At 35.4% G+C, this 20,638-nt stretch overlaps 1 protein-coding gene across 1 annotated transcript in view; it reads right to left on the reverse strand.

Moving 5' to 3' along the window:
• LOC107704958 (kinase suppressor of Ras 2-like) overlaps window positions 1–20,638 on the reverse strand; it is an 85,610-nt gene that overhangs the window by 54,140 nt on the left and 10,832 nt on the right. Inside the window, exons 4-5 of the mRNA XM_016508046.1 lie at window positions 10,420–10,455; window positions 8,927–9,437 (exon numbers count right to left, since the gene is read on the reverse strand). Of these exons, the coding sequence (XP_016363532.1) occupies window positions 8,927–9,437; window positions 10,420–10,455 (547 nt within the window). The remainder of the gene's footprint in view (window positions 1–8,926; window positions 9,438–10,419; window positions 10,456–20,638) is intronic.

Here is a 20,638-nt window from a genome sequence, read left to right on the forward strand (position 1 = left end):
TGTAATGCTACATTTCTCCAAATCTGTTCTGATGAAGAAACAAACTCATCTATATCTTGGATGACCTGAGTAAATTTTCAGCAATTTTTAGGTGAACTATTCCTTTAAAAACAAACCGGTAATGCATGATTCAACACCAGATCTTCCCTTGCTCTATTTAACAATTATTTATTTAAAAATGACTAGGCTGCACAAAACCGCAGAACATCCTTTGTTCATTAGCAACTTCAATCTTCCACTGGCCAAGAACTAACATTTGCTGTTAGGTCCAAAAGTTGATGAAAGTACAAAATATTAGCTAAAATAAATCCATTTCCCCAGTCTAGAAATTCAGAAAAGATTTCATCACACATCAATTACAAATTTAAATCACTTTTCATTGTGTAGAGGTGATCCCATCTGTCTGTATTCTTTGTTTAATGACTCATATGCATGATAATACGGTACTTTGGATTTTCACATATAACCCTAAACTGTTCATTAGACAAGGCCTTTATACAAAAACCAGCAATGACTGCACAACTAAATATGGCCTTACTGCTCGCAAAATTTTGGCTTTCAGTTAATACAATGTTAATACAAATCTACATACATCTATACACAAAATGTCTATTGGCATTCTGTTGCATCATAATATGCTTGATTCGCTCATTTTTGTATGACTTCTGTGAGCCCAAAGGAACACGATCCTATTTCCATATCCTTTAGATTGAAGCCCCAACGCCGCAATAGCCCTGAACTATACGCGATGATCAAACACAGGTCTGCTCCTCATCTCATTTCAAAAGTTTTCAGCCATAAAAAACACTCACATTAAAAGTGAGAGATGTGGAGGGAGACAGAGTAAAGGGGAGGTAACAGACCTAATCAATCCAAACACAGAGGCTCATTTCGAATGGGATGCAAATTTCTCAATTTCAAGTAATCCACGGCAGAATTACTTGAAGAAAAGGCTTCACGGCGTGATTCATGCACCTCCTCCCTCTCCTGTATTTACTCCATTTCTCCATCGGAGTCTCCCGAGCTCATCAGAATAAATAAAGGAGTGCTTAACATTTGCCATAAAGGCAGCCGTTCCCATGCATATACACACTCTCATTAAGCACTGCACAAACACACCTTAACTTTTCTAAAGTTAACATACAGTATATTCTTTTGGATAACTTTATAAATGTAAACTTTCACACATACATGTATAATGCAGCATGTACTTTATAGCGTTCACTCATTTTGAATAGGATTAATAAATGTCATGTGCGTGACAATGTTCTAGAGTGCAATTGAAATGACTTCACAGCTTAAATGAGGGTCTATTTCACACAGAAATCAAAGACAAGCACATTTCTATGAAAACTCTGATATTGCAATGTGAAAATCAAATAATAAAATATAAAGCAATATGTGAAATAAATTAAAATGTGAAGTGTTTATACATTATATATATGGTTTTGGCCGCACTTTATTTTAAGGTCCAATTCTCCATATTAACACATCATTAACTACGACTTTTACCTCAATAAACTCCTAATTTGCTGCTTATTATTAATAGGTAGTAAGTTAGTTGTTGGTATTTGGTAGGATTAGGGATGTAGAATATGGTCGTGCAAAATATGTGCTTTATAAGTACTAATAAACAGCCAATATTTTAACAGTAGGCATGCTAATAAGCAAATAGATAATAGTGAGAATTGGTCCCTATACTAAAGTGTTACCATTGTATTTTTTGTTTTGCATTTTATTTGCTGATGTTATTCACACACAAACTGTCATATGACATCAAAAGTCTGTCATATGAAATTCATTGTGCTGTAATTGTGTCTTTTAAAGGGATAATTCACCCAAAAATCACTTACAAAGTTGTTCTTCAACAACTGAGAGTTTCTTCGCTTAAAGATATTTTAAAGAACGTCAGAGTCCAAATAAAACTGTACTTCATTGACTTTCATTGTATGGCCAAAAAAAAAAAAAGGTTGTCACAGTACATGACATAATTTGTATTTTTGGTTGAACTATACCTTTGATGCTGCCCCTCAGATCGTCATTTTTTGCAAGATAAATCGTAAAAATCAATTATATTTAAATTTACACACATGCATTTGGCAAACACTTATCTGAAACGACCTGCAATGCATTCAAAGTATACAATTTTTTCATGCATGCACACAATTCATGCATTCCCTGGGAAATCATACCCATGACCCTGGCGTTGTTAGTGCCACGCTCTACTGTTTGAGCTACAGGAATAACATAATTTGGTATATTACAAAATCTTCACTTTGACTGTAGTTTAAATCATGAGTAGCATGTCATTTGGGAAGCTATGCATACAGTTTTAAAGCAGCTTCCCCAACTCTATTAACTGTCATCCGGCTCATCAACTAGTTGACTAGCACAGAGGCCTGGAGAGACATTGGCCTTTATGCAGATGCATGTTGACGCTCATTAGCATAGCAAATAAGCCTTGCTAATTATCTCTACAGCGGAGAGCAGTACTCAGCTTGAAAAGGGCAGAGAGAGAGAGAGGTGGCCTGGGTACATAAGCAAAATTTATAGCCTTCCACTCCATGCTAAAAAAAGTTTAAGAGGTGACAGGAGTGTGTTTTCAAATGGAGAGAGAGAATGTGACGACTGCTGGGTGTTGCAAAGATCGGCTGAGATTGTGTGTGTATGTGTGTGTGTGTATACATATATGCATATATAAAATGAAACCATGTCAATAGTTTTATTTTTGTGATCATTTTTTAAGATATATTTATTAACTCACCAAAAATAGATAATTTGTATATATAAAATATAAATATTATAAATATTTTACATATGAAATATTCTGTTTTTGTGATAATTCTTTGGAATATATGATTTATTTTTGAATATATATACATACACCCACACACACACACACAGTAGAAGTCAAACGTTTACATACACATTGCAGAATCTGCTAAATGTTAATTATTTTACCAAAATAAGAGGGATCATACATAATGCATGTTATTGTTTATTTAATATCGACCTGAATAAGATATTTCACATAAAAGATGTTTATATATAGTCCACAAGAGAAAATAATAGTTGAATTCATAAAAAAAAAAGATGTTCCAGAAGGAAAAGCCATGCATTAAGAGCCGAAGGATTTGGGACCTGACAGATTTTTCTGAAGAACAGCGGGCAGTTTAACTGTTCAGGACAAACAAGGGACTCATGAACAACTATAACTAAGCAAAAAAACACAGCTGTGGATCATTCAGGTCACAACACAGTATTAAGAATCAAGGGGCTGTAACCTTTTGAACGGGGTCATTTTTATGAATTCAACTATTGTTTTCTCTTGTTGACTATATGTAAACATCTTCTATGAGAAATATCTCATTCAGGTTAGTACTAAATAAACAATAACATGCATTTTCTATGATCCCTCTTTTTTTGGTAAAATAATTAACATTTTGCAGATTCTGAAAGGTGTATGTAAACACTTGACTTCAACTGTATATATACAGTATATACAGTTATATAAAACGCTCTACTATCAATTCACAAGACTCCCAGAAGACATTGAAACTGACACACTCATGTTATTCAGCCAAAGTGGAGACACATATAAAACACCACTGAAATCATATTCAACAAATTACAATGGCAAATGAATCTAAAAAATCCTATCAGTTATGATCCAATCACAAAGGCGGAATCAGATGACATGCAAATCAAACAGCACTAATTTCATCATCTCCTGCTTCTCCGTTCCAGCAGTTTTCCCCTTCAAACCTGCCAGATGTAATAAAATAGCTGTCAAGCATTCCACACATAACATCTCACAAACATACTATATAATACAGGACCCGGCAAATAGAAAGAATGCTGCACAGCGCAAATGACACCATGAATGATGACCAGATAGAAAATGGCATTCATGTTAGCGCTTTATGAGACGACTAAAGGATAGACACATTCTCACGGTCTCCATAATTCAGATTCTTCTGTGCTAGATGCACATTTGAATGTTGAGAGTATTCCTCTGTCCATCTGTCTCATTAAAAATCCCTCATTTGGAATTCTGGAGTGCGTGTGAGCGTGCGTGAGGGTCAAAGGTTAATGCAAGCTGTCAAAAGGTCTGTAATTATAAGGAAGAAACATGGTCGCTTTTGTCCCTCGAGACAAAAAGAGCCCATTCCTGAAGAGAACCACAATTTCAGACCGCAAACAACCCATGTCTGAGCTCTTGCATATAAAAGTTCTTCAATAAAAGATTTGTAGATGATTCTTGAGGTTTTTCATTAACAGCACAGAGCAGAGTTGAAGCGGGGATCTTGCAGTATTAGTCTTGAGACCTTTCGAGACTGGATGAACGTGGCCTTGGTCTGAGTCTCATTACGTGGTGTCTTGCTCGTGGACTGGGTCTCAGGTTATGGCAGTCTATTTCCACTGTACTAAAGGTGATAATTATCTCAACTACTAGTCGACCGTGTTATTTCAGGGCAAAGATGATTCTACGTCTCTTCATGTCTTCATTGTGTATAGAGCATGTGCACTAACCACTAGGCCACAGCTCTGACATTTGTATAATACTCTTAAAGTCAACATGAATTGGTCATTTTACTCCCATAATGTGACACATTCGAAAACTAAAGCAAATATTCAACAAGAAAAAGAGTGGGACTTAATTTTATCCATCTAAAATTGATTGCATATTGAAACATAGAGATTATATCAGATAGTGAATTTGCTAATACAGTGCCGAATAATGATGCTTGATGCTTTTATAATGCTTTTTACACAATATTTCTGCAAAACAAAGCATCACAGGTTCATTTATAGGACCGTTGAAGATGGTCTCAGTGTTTAGGATCTGAATGTGAAGCAAAAATGTAGTAGATCCAGACTGACATGTGTTTAGCTTAAAACAGAGCACTCCATTTTACAAGTAAACGCAAACGCTGGTCATAAATATACATCTAAAGACTGGCCTGTCTTTGGATGTATTTTTATGACCAGCATTTGCCTTGTCTGTTTAGTATGCCATGCATGTACACACCTAGATTTACTGCTCCATAAGACAAGGGTTAATGATACAATGATGACCTTCTTGTGCAAAAGAATGCAATTAAATTGACCAAAGGTGACAGTAGACATTTCTATTTCAAATAAATGCTGTTCGTTTGACATTCCATTCATCAAAAAATCATGAAGAAAATGTATTACCATTTCCAAAATATTATGCAGCACAACTGTTTTTAACATTGCTAATGATAAGAAATTATTCTTAAGCAGAAAATCAGCATATTAGAATGATTTCTGAAGGATCGTGTGACATTGAAGACTGGAGTAATGATGCTGAAAATTCAGCTTTGCGTCCCAGAAATAAATAAAACTGTAAAATATATTAAAATATAAAATAGCTTTACTGTATTTTTGTTCACATAAATGCAGTCTTGGGGATCATAAATGACTAAAATAATTTTGATGTCATGTTGACTTTTACAAGTCTTCAACATATTCTTAATTGACAGTTCCGAGTTTTCTCCAAATTATAATTAAACTGTCAATATCGGACTGTCACAGGGTCTCACCAAGATGCATTCGTAATCATTTTGGATGCATGCTGCACACAAGCTAAGCGTCTTTCATTCAGTCGTGATCCTATCAAATCACCAGAAAATCCAAATCCGTTGTGACTTAAATATGAAGCAGGTGTACAACTTAATTTACCTGTCTTGACATTAACTATGTTTCCTCTTTTTTATGATTCAACTAAACAGCTGTTCTAATGAGATATATGTAGCACCAACACTGTAAGAATTGAAAACACAGCATTTCACAATCAGCTTAAGCAAATATGTAAATCCGGCCATGAAACAATTACGGTTAGAATGTCCTGCAACTGGTGATGAAGCAAAGCATTATGAGGCACTAAGGCTTTATACAGAAAGTACGCCTCGACAATAGCAGTGAAAAAATGTGGGTTTGACAGACAAGCTCATTAGCTGTTTCAAAAAAATAAATTGTAAAACCTCTATAAATGACTAATATTCTGGATAAATTGTGAAAAGTTGTTTTGGAGAGTCTTTAACCACGTTCAGACAGCAAAAGCGCATTTCCATCAACTATTTCCACACTAACCATACAACATTTCTGTGGCGACCAAAGTACGTATACCAGATACTGGCCCTGTTTTCGTGATGCTTGTGATTCTTTCTGCGCACTTTCACTAACCAAAGCATCACAAGTTTATTTATAAGATAGAGGAGACCAAGTAACTAAATCAAAAAGATGGTCTCAGTGCATAGGATCATAAAGTGAAGCAAAAATTTAGTAGATCCGGATTGACAACTGATTAGCTTAAAGCAGTGAACTCCGTTTCACAACTACATGCTGGTCATAAATCTACATTCAAACACAGGCTGAAACTATGAGATATGCCTGGCCTTTTTGGTATGTCATGCATGTGGGTCAAAGACAAGACATCCTGCTTTGGTGTCCGCATCAAATCGTATTTAGAAAAGTGATCTTGTATACATAAAAAGCATATTAAATGCAAGTAACATGTCTATTTTTCAAATAATGTAATGTCAAAATATGGGTGAAATAATGCTACATCATCATTCAGCATAACAAATATATTTATGTAAAAATTAAACGAGATACTTATTCTGATCTGCACTTATTAAAATGTATAAAAGAATAAGAGATCATAATAAATGTTATTATATTTTAAATGATTACAAACGTCTAGCTGACAAATAGGTAAGACATGGTAGTTATCAAGGGTAGTGAGAAAGATTTGTAAAGATTTAAAATTACAATTAATTAGTATTTGGATGCTGAACTGCGATCTAAAAAATCTGTTTCTGAAAATGCCTGACAAGATTTTCTGTTATATGAACTACACTGAATGACATTTTGATGGGTGTCTTCTGTAACTCATGGTAAAAATGTCCGATAGTCATTGTTTTTTGCTCAGAAATAATACAATTAAGCAGGACACATAAAGCTGTATTAACATTTTATCGTTTTGATGTTTGAAAACCCTTTTTCTGTCTTTGACCCATGTACCTTATACTGCTCCATAGACATGGGTTAATTATACAACATGATGAGCTCCTTGTCATGGTCTGTTCACAAACTGTCCTGTGTATAAATCAGCAAAGTCTCAAATGAACAATACAAGTCCCAAATCAGGTCTATTTGAGGCATCGGAATAGCTTTGTCCTGATTGGATTTCCCTATTTGCTGGCATTCTCAGCGTCCAGGCCCTTATTAAAGGGACATGGAAAGGGTCTGGATCACATCAGAGCAGGGGGACTGGTAATCACCCATCTAATGCCATTTAATCTGGTTTACTGATCCAAACTAGGAAGTAATGTCTCTCTGTTCTTCTATTTTATCTTTCTCTCAAGACAACACAAGGCACAAGTGGCCTAACCATCATGAAACCTGAAGTTACTGATTTGAGAAGCTGTAAAACTCATAGATTGCTGTTAATGCTCTTGAACTACAGTAAGTACATGATATTTAAACAGTATTAGTGTATTTTGTTTTACTTATTAATGTTATATCATTGACATACTATTATTTTCTTAATATTTTGAATTTGTATTTTTTTATTTCCCATTTTCATTTTAGTTGATTTTAGTCATTTTGTTGTGTTTTTCATTTTTCATTTTTTTATCTTACAGGAAGTGTATAAGTGTGTAAGTGTGTAAGAGTGTAGTTTTTTTTTTTTTTTTCATGTCAGCTTCTATGACTGAAACTAAACCTTCTTGGCCAGGTTTAGTTATTCAAAATTAAAACTAAAGATGTTTAAGATTATTTTTTCTCAAACCCCTAAGACTAAATTTGGATTTACTTGGTTAACCATTTCAAAAAATATCAACAGAATAAAACAAGATTCCTCAACATTTTTAAATATTCCTATATTTATTTAAGTTTTAGTTAATGTAGTACTTCAAGTTAAACTAAATCAAAATGAGAAAGTATGTCTTAGCAACTAGCTGAAATAAAATATATTTTTATGTTTTTATTATATATTTCTTATTATATATTTTTTCAGGCCACATTTATTTCAATTAACTTTCTGTTTTGAAGATTTCGTTTTAATTTTAGTTTATGTTTTTGTGATAATTCTTGGGAATATAGTACTTTTTATAAAACAATACACAGTACAATATTAATAGTTTTATATATTAATTTAATTGCTAACAGGTAAAACTGAGTTCATCTGCACGCATTTTTCATTCAATAACGCAGAAATGCATATACAGTCAGGTCCATATACAGTATATATATATATATATAATAGAATAATTTCCTAAATTTACTGCTCCATAAGACAAGGGTTAATTATACAATATGATGACCTCCTAGCACAAACATGTCAGTGTCTATTCAGCAAGAATGCAATTAAATTGACCAAAGGTGACAGTAAAGACATTTCTATTTCAAATAAATGCTGTTTGTTTGCACTTTACATTCATAAAGAAAATAATTTTTAAAATGTATCACCATTTCCAAAATATTAAGCAGCACAACTGTTTTTAGCATTACTAATAATAAGAGATGTTTCTTGAGCAGAAAATGAGAATATTAGAATGATTTCTAAAGGATCATGTGACAATGAAGACTCAAGTAATGACTACTGAAAATTTAGCTTGCTTTGCTTCACAGGAATAAATAAAACTGTACTATATACTGTAATATAACTGTGTATATATACACATTTTAAAAGGGAAATTTTGCTGCATGCCTAACTTTTGGCCTTTATGTCAAAAGCACATTTATGATGCTTTAAAATGCTCTCTACCTAGGCAGCTCACTTGGTTTTGCTGAGCTACAGACCAAGATGTGGCCCTCACACCGAAAAACAAACCAACATTTAAAATGCACTGCACAATGCATTACGCAGAACGCTGTATAATGTAGTGTGACTCACTTGGGTGTCTGTGCGTCATCTATTCTGTTCCCCAGCTGGAACTCGTGGGATTTGCTGCGGTGCAGAGCCGTGAACCCTGGCAGAAGGTGGATGAGCTTCCGGCTGGCAGGCGGCGGGGTTCCAGGGGCCTTCAGCTTATTCCTGCGCCTGACCTGCGGTGTCCCTGGAGGGGTCATGGTGTTCACCACTAAGGGAGTCCGAGGAGGGGTGTGGGCAAAATGCCTCTGTCTGGGGGAAGGAGGGAGAGAGTGATGTCCCATATCCAGAGGCGAGGGGAAGAGGCCGGAGTGAGGGTCCACGGTCAGCCGGTCCGAATGCGGGTGAGGGGAATAGAAGGGGGGCGCCAGGGCCTGGGGACTCTGGCACAAGTGCTGGCTGTAGCGCGAGTGCAATTTGGGGCTCTGGGAGAGCTGGAGACGGACCCACTGACTGGGGTCTGACGGCCCCACTGGGGTGTTCTCTTTACCCGACTCGGACGTGGGCCACTGAATGGACCAGTCCTGCTTGGATCCTGTGGACACACAGTGTGAGAGATGGAGGTTTGTACCAGCCAGAATAAAGAGGAACAGGTAAGGTTGAGAAAAAACACTGGAGGAGAGGAGAGGAGATAAGATAAGATAAGACAAGGACAAATAAGAAAAGAAGAGATGAGAAGCAAACAAGTGATGAAATAAAAAGACGAAGTGAGAGGAGGTTACATGAGATGAACCAAGACACGAGACACGAAAGATGAGACAAAATTACACAAGAATAGAGGTTGATTTTTATAATATAATGCAAACAAATTTAACTGAATTTAATTGAATGACAAGTAAATAATAAATGAGCAACATTTCTTTTAGTTTTTACTAAATGAATAATGAATATGAAAATGAATGAATTTGAAATAATTTAATAAACTTAATAAATTTGGTTTTAAAATGAATATTTTATCATATTTACTAAATGTATTTAATCATTTGAAAATAAACTGATAGTTAAACAAATAAACTGAACTTGATCAAAATAAATCTGCAAAATGAATATTTATTTTAAATATTATGTACTAAAATTATTTCAAATAATTCATTTGAAAATGAAGCAATTTGAATAAAGGAATTTAACTTGCATTAGTCAAATACATTTGTAAAATGAATATTTTGTCATATTTTCTCAAATAATTTGACAATTTGAAATCAATCAATTCGAGCAAATAAACTGAACTTGATTAAAACAAAACTAACCTATAAAATGAATATTAATTTTGCATAATATTTACTAAAATCATTTTAATTAACCTTTGATACCAAGTGCCAGATGAAGGATGTCAACAGTGAAGAGACTCAGACTGCATCTATCATGACAAACAGAAAGAAAGATGAAAGGATATGTGTGATTGAGAGCAAAGTGAGTCTGAAATGTCTCAAAGTAATGAGTACTGAAGATGACTGATACGTAAAAACACCACAATGACAACAAACGCACTGGAGAAAGAGAAACGGACAGTGCCTCACCTCCATTACTGTGTAATTTGTCATCCTCAAGTTGTTCTTGAAAAAAAAAATGCATATTCATTAATACATATTCAAATGAAATTCAATGCATATTCATTAGATTTTTCTACAGTACCTTTCTAAAGACAATATTACTATTTCAAATAAAAAATTAACTGAAATGGGTCCCTTATACAGTTTTGTGGTGTTGTAGAAAAAAAAACATTTATATCATTTATTAGATTATATTTCATATATATTTGTCTCTGAACCATCATTAATGTTAACTAGAGACCATGATTACGTCAAACACAAATAGAGCTTATATTTAACCCCTCGAAATTCCCTTCATAATGGAATCGCCAAAACCATTAATGTATAAGAGAGGGAAATTAAAATATGAGACAAACACAAAGCTCTTAGTGAACTTTATCTATTAGTGATCCACCATTTGTTGCAGAAGATGACCATCATGCATCATGCCCTGTTTTTCACAGTCTCTCTAGCTCTCTCTGTTTGTTTTCCTCTTTCAAAAATGATTATGTTGACATAAATGCAGAATAAATTGGTTCTGTCTTTTCTTCAGTGCATTGCCTTTAAACTCTGCATTACAGCGAATGAACAGAAATCCAGCAGACAGACATTAAACATGTCTAAACTTTAGAATCTATGGGATTCTTTTCAGTTTAACCCTTTAGTAGATCATTTTCTGAATGTATTTTCTAAAGATTGAATTCTGTAGAAAATGTCTTCAGCTCTGGGAGAGCAGGTAGGCTGCTGTGATTTGATTGATGGCACCTTTATATAGAATAGCTGAAAGACAGGAAGATGGATGGAAACCCACACAGTGAAATGTGCTACAGAAAATCAATTACTTTTCAAACTCGTCTTATAGGTTAATTGTAAAAGTGGTTCAATTTTTCATTCAAGTGAATTGTTTTAATTCTACATCTTATTCAATTATATACTTCCAAAATGCATGTTAACTTTTAAACTTTTCAGCAATTCCATCATAGAATCACTCTCGAAAAAAGGTACAAAGGCTATCACTGAGGTGGTACCTTTTCAAAAAGTTACTAATATGGTACATACAGTATGTACACTTTAGTTACTAAGATGTACCTTTAAGGTTAGAATATAAACCCTTTTTTCCCAAAATGTGCATACATGATAGGTTATCAGCGCGTTTCATTATGCTACTGCAGACCAGAGCGAGAATGGAAGGTGTTATTATTATAATATTACGCGATTTGTACTGTAATGTTTTCTCACTGGTGAATGAGACATGAGGTAATCTGACAGCATTGCATTCAACACTGCCGTCTCTCATCGTGTCGCTGGTTAGCCTCTGGTCTGCTTGTGCACGTTCATGTTTTTTGGAGGAGGCGTGGATTTGGAGAGTGATTTGCAGGAAGGGTGGGGTCTTATGCTTTTAAAGCTAGCTTGCTATTGCTAGACTCTCAAAATAAAAATAAAAAACAATAAAAACACATGAAACATTATCGCAATATTAAAATGTAAATTTTTTCCTTAAGGTGCAGCCATATTAGCGAAAATCTGTTTAAAATTCCACAAAGAGGTCATTTTCAAACAAAGCAGGTCAGCTCAGCGAAAATCATGAAAAACTTGAATCCACTGTGAAACCTGCATGGGGAAATTGAGTGAATTCCTATTGAAATGACTAGATTTTGCCCTAAAAAAAAATCACTGAACAATGGACAAATATGACTGCACCTTTAGGCTTCAACTTCATTTAGTTAAAAATGTGATTATAACTAAATACATTTAAAGCATAAGTCTATCCTTGCAGAATGAGTGTTACTTAAAGAGTGGGATTTTTTTTGCTATTTTAGCACATTTTATTAATAAAGAAGATCAGGAAATATTACAAGCTGGACTTGAATGCATGATGCTCAGGCATCACAGCTCATCATGTCAGGGAAAACGTATAATATTTAAGCCACACTGCAAAACTAAAAATTACAGCTTCACTAAGTCATAGTTTACAAATAAAACTTTCTGAAAAAAGAAAAAAATTGTCCATTTCCGTCGAAGATCGTTAATCAGTAATTGCTTGGAACCCACCAACTCCACAGATGAACAAACACCATTACAGGACTCTCCCTCTTGTGGTTTCTCCCTGGACTGTAGCTCAGTGGTCACAGTTCACTACGCAGAAATGATTCCAAGGGCCCTTAACAACCTTAGCCCCGTACAAGACATGCTCGCTCTAGGGGACACACTCCCACTCTTTGAGCATGATGGGAGATAAGTGTTTGCCACTCCTAAGGAGGGGTCCAGTGGGCACAGCTGAAGGACACTTCTCTCCGTCCTCTCATGGCCTGGAAGACGTTCAAATGAGCATTTTTAATTACAGAGGAGAGGTGACAAACAAGCTACTTGAAGTTTCAAAGTTTCAGGCATGGCCCGCGCTTGACCCACCGGGAGATGTGTGAAGTTTGCAATGTCAAGTTGCTTACACGATTGAGAAACCAATAACTAACTACTTGGCTAGTTGATAAGTTTATTAATACTCTGCAGAGCCCCAGAGGACATTTCACATTAACTAAATACTTCTCCTTCTTTCAGTGTGATTTTTAGGGCAACAAACAACAACCCTAAGCAATTATCCTGTATGAATATAAATGATACAAAAATTGTTTTAATTTTGGTGGATACGGATATGCCACTGGTATATTGTGTGTCCCTATCTAGTAACACCCTGAAATGAGTGCAAAGATAAAAAGCCGTTTGTTCTCCAAAAAAGCTGTTATATGTATTTTTCTAAACATCCTTGTCTCACCACCCCATGGTGCTTTTGTCTATCGTCAATTTTCAACCTCAGGATTCACCTCTGTCTTGCTACATAAAGGTGCGAATGAATCAATTTGTTGTGCAGTAGATTGTGGCTACAGCTGTCAATAATTCCTCAGTGTATGTTCTCCTGAAATGATGAAAATCTTATTAATTCAAGAAACAAATGCCATATATTTCATTCCTCATAACTAATCTCAACTGAAGAGATGCGTAGCCTCGTAGTAAGTGTTACATACAGTGGTGGCCAAAATTGTTAGAACACTTGGCATATTTAAGAGGTTTCAGTTGTTTTTGTTGAATTGTCCATTACAATAGCCATAAAACAAACTATTGCCGTAAACTACCTGCGATGGAAGGAATCTGCTGGAACATTAAAAATGATGGCCTGGCCACCTCAAAGTCCGGACCTCAACCCCATCAAGCAAAATTGGGGCGAGTTGGAAAATAAACTGGACAGATCTATTGTACATTCAAAGGAAAGTCTTTGGCTTCAGTTGCAGAAGGCATGGGATAACATTAGTGTTGACGTTCTCAGGAAATATATTGACACTATGCCAGAGAGATGTGCTGCTGTAATTGCTGCAAAAGGTGGACATACCAAATATTAAAGTTAAAAGTGGATTAAAACAGTACGACTCACGTCATCTGCTATTTGTTGTGCTCAGAGCAACTATCTGCATGTTTCACGAACATTATGAAATGAAATCATGTTTTGGAGGCAGAAAACGGTCAATATTTTTAGATCTGTCAGGTGTTCTAACAATTTTGGCCACTACTGTACATTCTTCCGGTTTTAGTTTCATTGCATTTATGAGTTGCAAATCAACTTTTCTCATGTGTAAAACCTGATGCCACAATGCAAATTCTGGGAGTTTGCCAAGACATTGCTATGAGTCTGCAAAAGTGTTTTGACTGGTAATTCACATAAAAATGAAAATTTGCTGAAAATTCACTCACCCTCAGCCCATCGAAAATGCAGATGAGTTTGTTAAAGAACAGATTTGGGTAAATTTAGCTTAACATCATTTGTTTACCAATGGATCCTCAGCAGTGAAGGGGTGCTGTCAGAATGAGAGCCCAAAGAGCTGATAAAAACATCACAATATTCCACAAGTTATGTAAATAACTTGTTTGTAATAAATCCATCAAGTCGTTTTTTTAACTTCAAACCATTGCTTCTGGTTAAAAGTCCTCTATTCATAATATTGGTTTCTGCAGTGAAAAATCATCTGAATCAGGAGAGAAATATGCACTTATCAAGCACTGTTTAGAGTCTAAAACTGTTGTAAACAAATATGTTGGTGGATTTTGATGTGAGAGAACAACAGGGGATGGTTGTTCTTATGCTGTTATTATGGATTATAGACCCGTATTTTGGCCAGAAGTGACGGTTTAAAGTTGAAACGACTTAATGATTAATTTGTTTATTACAAACATGCAGCTTTTTGCTTCACAAAATGTTAATTGAAGGACTGGAGTGGTGTGGATTAGGCTACGTGGGGATTATTCTGATGTTTTTATCAGCTGTTTGGTCTCTCATTCTGACGGCACCCATTCACTGCAGAGGATCCATTGGTGATGTGATGCTAAATTTCTCCAAATCTGTTCTGATGCAGAAATAAACTCATCTACATCTTGGATGGGCTGATGGTGAATTTTTGTCTGAAATATTCCTTTGCTATGAAGTGGCTAGGGCATTCTGAATGGTGTTTTATGATGAAATGCAAACCTATGGGATTTTTTTTTTTACTTTTCATCTTGCACCAAGGTAAAATAATTGCCTAGAGAGCTTAAAAAATAAAAAATAAAACGTCCAATTTGAGATTTGATTCAGGCCCGTTACACGAACAGTGTGGGATGAGTTACATGATGGGTCAGAGGTTTGTTCAAATCCCCAATCCTAACTATGAGTCTTATAACACCACTAATGACATAACATCCAAACTCCAGAACACAAAGAAAGAAGGAGAGTCGACTGATAATGATTTAGCAAATCCTAATGAGAACATGTCAACATTTCTGAAACAATGCATTTGCAGTCACAACCATTGCCTAGCAACAGTGCCTTATACAGCTGCTAGAAAGGGGCACATGGATACTTTGATTAGCATCTCGATTAGCAATGCCATTATCACAAGTCAAAGATACTGTCATTAATATCACAAACCAACTCAAAAAGGTGTCAAGACGACCTGTCACCCACGCAGTTTGCCTATACATCACGGCGCTAATCATTTCCCTATGCCATTAATTAGGTTCTGCTCTAATAATAATGCAATATGACTGACTACATGACACGATGACTATGAATATGACTTAGCAGTGATATTTCTGTCAAGACAGGGCTAATTATAAAGGCTCTCAGCCATCCAGAGTGGACAGAATACTGACAGAGAGGAAATGACACATGCATCAGATCAAAAAGAAAGAAAGAATTAAGAAAAATTTGAGATATTTTGAAATGACTAAGTCTCTCCAACCAAACATGGGACAGGCTTCACTGAGACAATGAACAAACCCTGTCAGTCTGCAAATCAAGTATCTGATTCCTCTGTAGACCTTTTTACTATGTATTTCTTTGTTTTTTGTGCAGTTAAACTATACACAATCATTCAAACGTTTGGGGTAAGTAAGTATTTTTGTAGGTTTTAATACTTTTATTTGAATACTTCGGGATTTTTTACTCATCAAAAATCCCGATCAAAAACTGCATCACAGTTTCCACCAAAAAAATTTAGCAGCACAACTGTTTTCAACATTGATAATAATAATAATAAACGTTTCTTGAGCAGCAAATCAGCATATTAGAATGATTTCTGAAGGATCATGTGACACTGAAAACTGGAGTAATTATGCTGAAAATTCAGCTTTGCATCACAGGAATAAATTACATTTGAAAATATATTAAAATAGAAAACGCTTTTTTAAATTGTAATAATTTTACACACTAATACTATTTATTAGTGCTGTCAAACGATTAATCGCGATTAATCGCATTCAAAATAAAAAATTTATTTACATAATATATCTGTGTGTACTGTGTATATTTATTATGTATATATAAATACATACACATACAGTATATATTTTGAAAATATTTACATGTATTTACATGTATATATTTATATTCATATAATTTATATTATATATAAATGTATTCAATATATAAACATGTATTTATATATACATAATAAATATACACAGTACACATACATATACTGTGTAAACAAAAACTTTTATTTTGGATGCGATTAATTGCGATTAATCGTTTGACAGCACTACTATTTATACTGTATTTCCAGAACGTTTAAAAATTTGAACAGTTGTGTATATAAAGTAAGCTCTATTGACAGCATCTTTTCATAGGTAATCAGTTCTAACAGCCTGAAATTCTAAATGGAATTTTTATAGTAATTTGAAACCAGTCATACTGTAAGTGCATTACAGGACACCAATTTTTCCAGTTTTCATGAACTGAGGGACCAGTTGAAATGACTGCAAAGATAGCATTTCAAAGATGTTGTCGACAGAGCTTAAATTGTATTGAACCTGGAATATTTGCTTACAGCCAGTTACTGAGTAGTGACAATGTCATGGTTTATGTAATTTGTTTTTACCACTTGTACATTTCTTTCATGAAAACAACCACCTTTGGGTGAATATTTGTGGCAACGACACTTCTGAAAAGGGGTTATTTGTAAAACTATTTGAGGGGCTGTTTTTGTGGGCAACTGAAAACATGCATCCCAATTAAACACAAATATGCATGATAAGCAGCATTTAGAACGCAGAAGCCTGCAGGGAAGGATTGTGGGTAAACCAAGGACACAATTAGAATCCTAAATGTGACTCAACAGCATGATAACTGACTCAAGAAGAGAAATTTGAACCGATTTATACTCTTTAAGGCATTTATCTCAATGAAAAATAGAATCTTTTCTGATTACTTTGCCTACTCAACTCGTCAATATCTGAACGATACAATATGTATTTGTCAGATAAATTTTGGCCACTTAGTTTTGGAAATAACATGGTGTGAATGCCAGTGAATGAAATGTTTTTATGCCAATTATGGCAATTATGCCAAACAGCTGCTCCAGGTGAACAATGGCATAACTCACTTACTAGCTCAGGTAGTTTTTTTTTTTTTTTTCAATGTATAAAGTACCTGTTTAAAGGCTAAATGGCTAAATCCAATGGTAGGTCAGTTAAATTATACACAGTAATATAGACCTGTTCATCTTTATAAACTGGTAGATATATACAGTAAATGCTGACACGCTGAACATGAAATTGGTATATACCTTTTTTTTTTTTTAAATAGGCTATTGAAAGGTCTTGAGAAACGGCTGAGATGTGACTTTTCACTTTCGTTACAGTGTTTGCCTTTTAAAAGATAAGACAGAAATCCCTCAAACCAGAAAAATGATTTCTGCCCTGTATGTGAAGAGAAAGTTACAGCAGCCGACAGATTCTGTTCTAGATAGAGTCACGACCCCCGACATTCACAGTGTAGATACAATGATCAAAGGTGCGTCTAATAAATAAATGGCAGAAAATGTGAATGCAAATTGTACAAATATGAAGCAAAATTGCATTTAAATCTGTTTTAGTGTAATTGTATTAGGTTGCAAATGAAGCAGATTATGCGTGATTCCCTTGCGCTGCTTTGTTCTGCCTATAAGAGTCCTGTTTAATATGCTATTTCTTTTCTCTGGAGAGCAATGAGGTGTGAGGTCTCAAAATCACTAAAAACACTAATTCAGTTTAGTATCCTCTCGACGGCACCACAACCCCTCACATTCTCTCTCTCCTCATACTGAACTCCTCTTATGAGACCTCTACACTTATCTTCATACCCTTCAACAGAAGCAGTTTGAAAGATACTGAGATGAAGGAGGAAAAAACATGCAGGCTAGTGAGAGACAGACAAAAAGAATACAGGTATAGCTCACCCAAAATGTTTTTTAATTAATTCTGTTGTCATTTACACACTGTTAAAAAAACTTTCTTCATGAAACGCAAAAGGAGAAGTTTAAACAAATATCTGAGCTGCGTATATCTATACAGTGGAAGTGGATGGTGCTCTGTAAAAGCATCATAAAAGTAATCCATATGACTCATGTACTATATTATATAAGTTTTCTGAATCCTTATATATGCTGTGATTTATATTTCTGTCATGACAACTCTCGGAGGGATTGGCATGGTAATGCCATGTATTTGGTCTTGGCGGAATAGATCTGCTACGCTGCTGCTGCTGCTGCAGCAGAGCAAGTACCGAGACTTGCTACTGCCAATACATCCACAACATGCTGCGGTGAACATGTAAGAAATGCTGCTGCTGCACATATTACACATATGAATAACCCCCATATAGCGTACATGAATCACCCCATAGCAGATCTATACAGGTGGAGCTGGGGAAGGTGGAGGGTTTCTGAAGTGCGCTGCAATACTGCTACAGCAAACAAAAGCCAGGTATTTGAATATTGAGCAGTAAGCTCATTGGCCACCGATACAGGAGAGAACCAATCAGCTGCCATGTGACGATGTTGCCAATACATCCACAACATGCTGCGGTGAATATGTAAGAAATACTGCTGCTGCACATATTACACATATGAATAACCCCCATATAGCGTACATGAATCACCCCATAGCAGATCTATACAGGTGGAGCTGGGGAAGGTGGAGGGTTTCTGAAGTGCGCTGCAATACTGCTACAGCAAACAAAAGCCAGGTATTTGAATACTGAGCAGTAAGCTCATTGGCCACTGATACAGGAGAGAACCAATCAGCTGCCATGTGACGATGTCGACCAGGACAGATTAAGCTAGACCTATCGGACTGCGACATCTAGAGTTTTAATGCCAAAACTCTGTATTTGTTATTCACTGAATATTTTGCTCCACATCCCAGGTCACCATTCACTTTGATTGGATGAAAAAAGCAGCTTGGATCTCAGAAGAAACAATGTCCTAAATGTGGGTTTGGATCGACGTGAATTCTCATTTTTGGGTGAACTATTCATTTAAAAGAATCAGAGTCTGAATAAAGACACTGCAGAGATGAGAACAAGGGGGGTAGAGAGACAGACGGAGAACGAGAGTGAGAAAGAAAAAGAAATCAAGATGACGAGAGGTGCCATTTCTAAATTATACAGCACGCTCTCGTGACGGCTGGAATCCCCCATAGTCCTTGTGTGGCACCTCCGCTGGACCCTGAAGGAGCCCATGCTGTGTCTCAACAAGCTACCAGCATCTTAAAAGCCTCTCTAAGCCCGCCTTTAAAAAAAGCAATCCAGCCTGATCACACTTTCAACAGTGCAACCGGCGGTTAGCGCTGTGTCTGAACACTATCACAGCGGGGAATCCACGTTTGTGAAAATTCAGACACACCAGGGCAGCCGCACTAACGCTACTCAAAGCAAATACAGAGTCAATGGAGGAAAGAAAGGTCGGATGTGAGGGTACCGTGGATTTGGTGAAGAGATTCAATGACAGCAAATTGCATTATGTGTTATTACTTCAAAAAAACAAAATTCCACAATTTGAACAGATGGATAAAAGGCTGTAAACAAACACTCAAACACATAAGTTCACTTAAATAAAGCACAACAATGCTTGTGTAAAGTTGTATGCGTGATATAATTCACCTGCTAAAGAACATGCCAGAACAGTTGTCCTTTATTTTCTCTCAATCATTACTATAACATTTATGCAACTTACTACCAGATTGAAAAAAACTTTGCTGCCCTCTGTTGGCCAACACAGGCATTTCTGAGTTTCCCAGAGGGACACTTTTTGTCTTTCAGAAATATTACAGAATCCAAAATCCAACGAATCCAAAAAAAATCCACTTTTAATAGAAAATGTAAGACCAAATGTTAATAAATTAAAATAATAACTGTAAAAGTGCACATCATAATATTCATTTCAAAATGGCCAAATATGGGTTGTTTATTAATCTGTCTCATAAGTATCAATTAAATCATTAATCATTTGCAACATTAAATTAGTTAAACATTAACTTCCATGCATGCAGAAAGCTGTGCATAAGCATCTGATATGATAATGCTCTGGGTGATGCACTTTACAGATCTATGGCTCAATTAAAGACAAAATGATTAGCACAAAAGTTATATTATTTACCAATGCCAGTAATTTCAAAATGGCCAAATATGGGTTGTTTATTAAACTGGCTCATAAGTGTCAATTAAATCATTAATTATATCCAAAGCTAAATTTGTTAAACATTAACTTCCATGCATGCAGAAAGCTGTTTATATGCATCTGATATGATAATGCTCTGGGTGTCACACTTTATAGATTTATGGATTAATTAAGGGCAAAATGATTAGCACAAACGTCCATAAAGCAGGATGTTCCGGTCCTTTAATGATCAGTTATCAAGCTCTAAC

Source organism: Sinocyclocheilus anshuiensis, unplaced genomic scaffold (genome assembly GCF_001515605.1).
Source record: "Sinocyclocheilus anshuiensis isolate Anshui unplaced genomic scaffold, SAMN03320099.WGS_v1.1 scaffold117, whole genome shotgun sequence".
In the NCBI taxonomy this organism is placed as follows: domain Eukaryota; kingdom Metazoa; phylum Chordata; class Actinopteri; order Cypriniformes; family Cyprinidae; genus Sinocyclocheilus; species Sinocyclocheilus anshuiensis.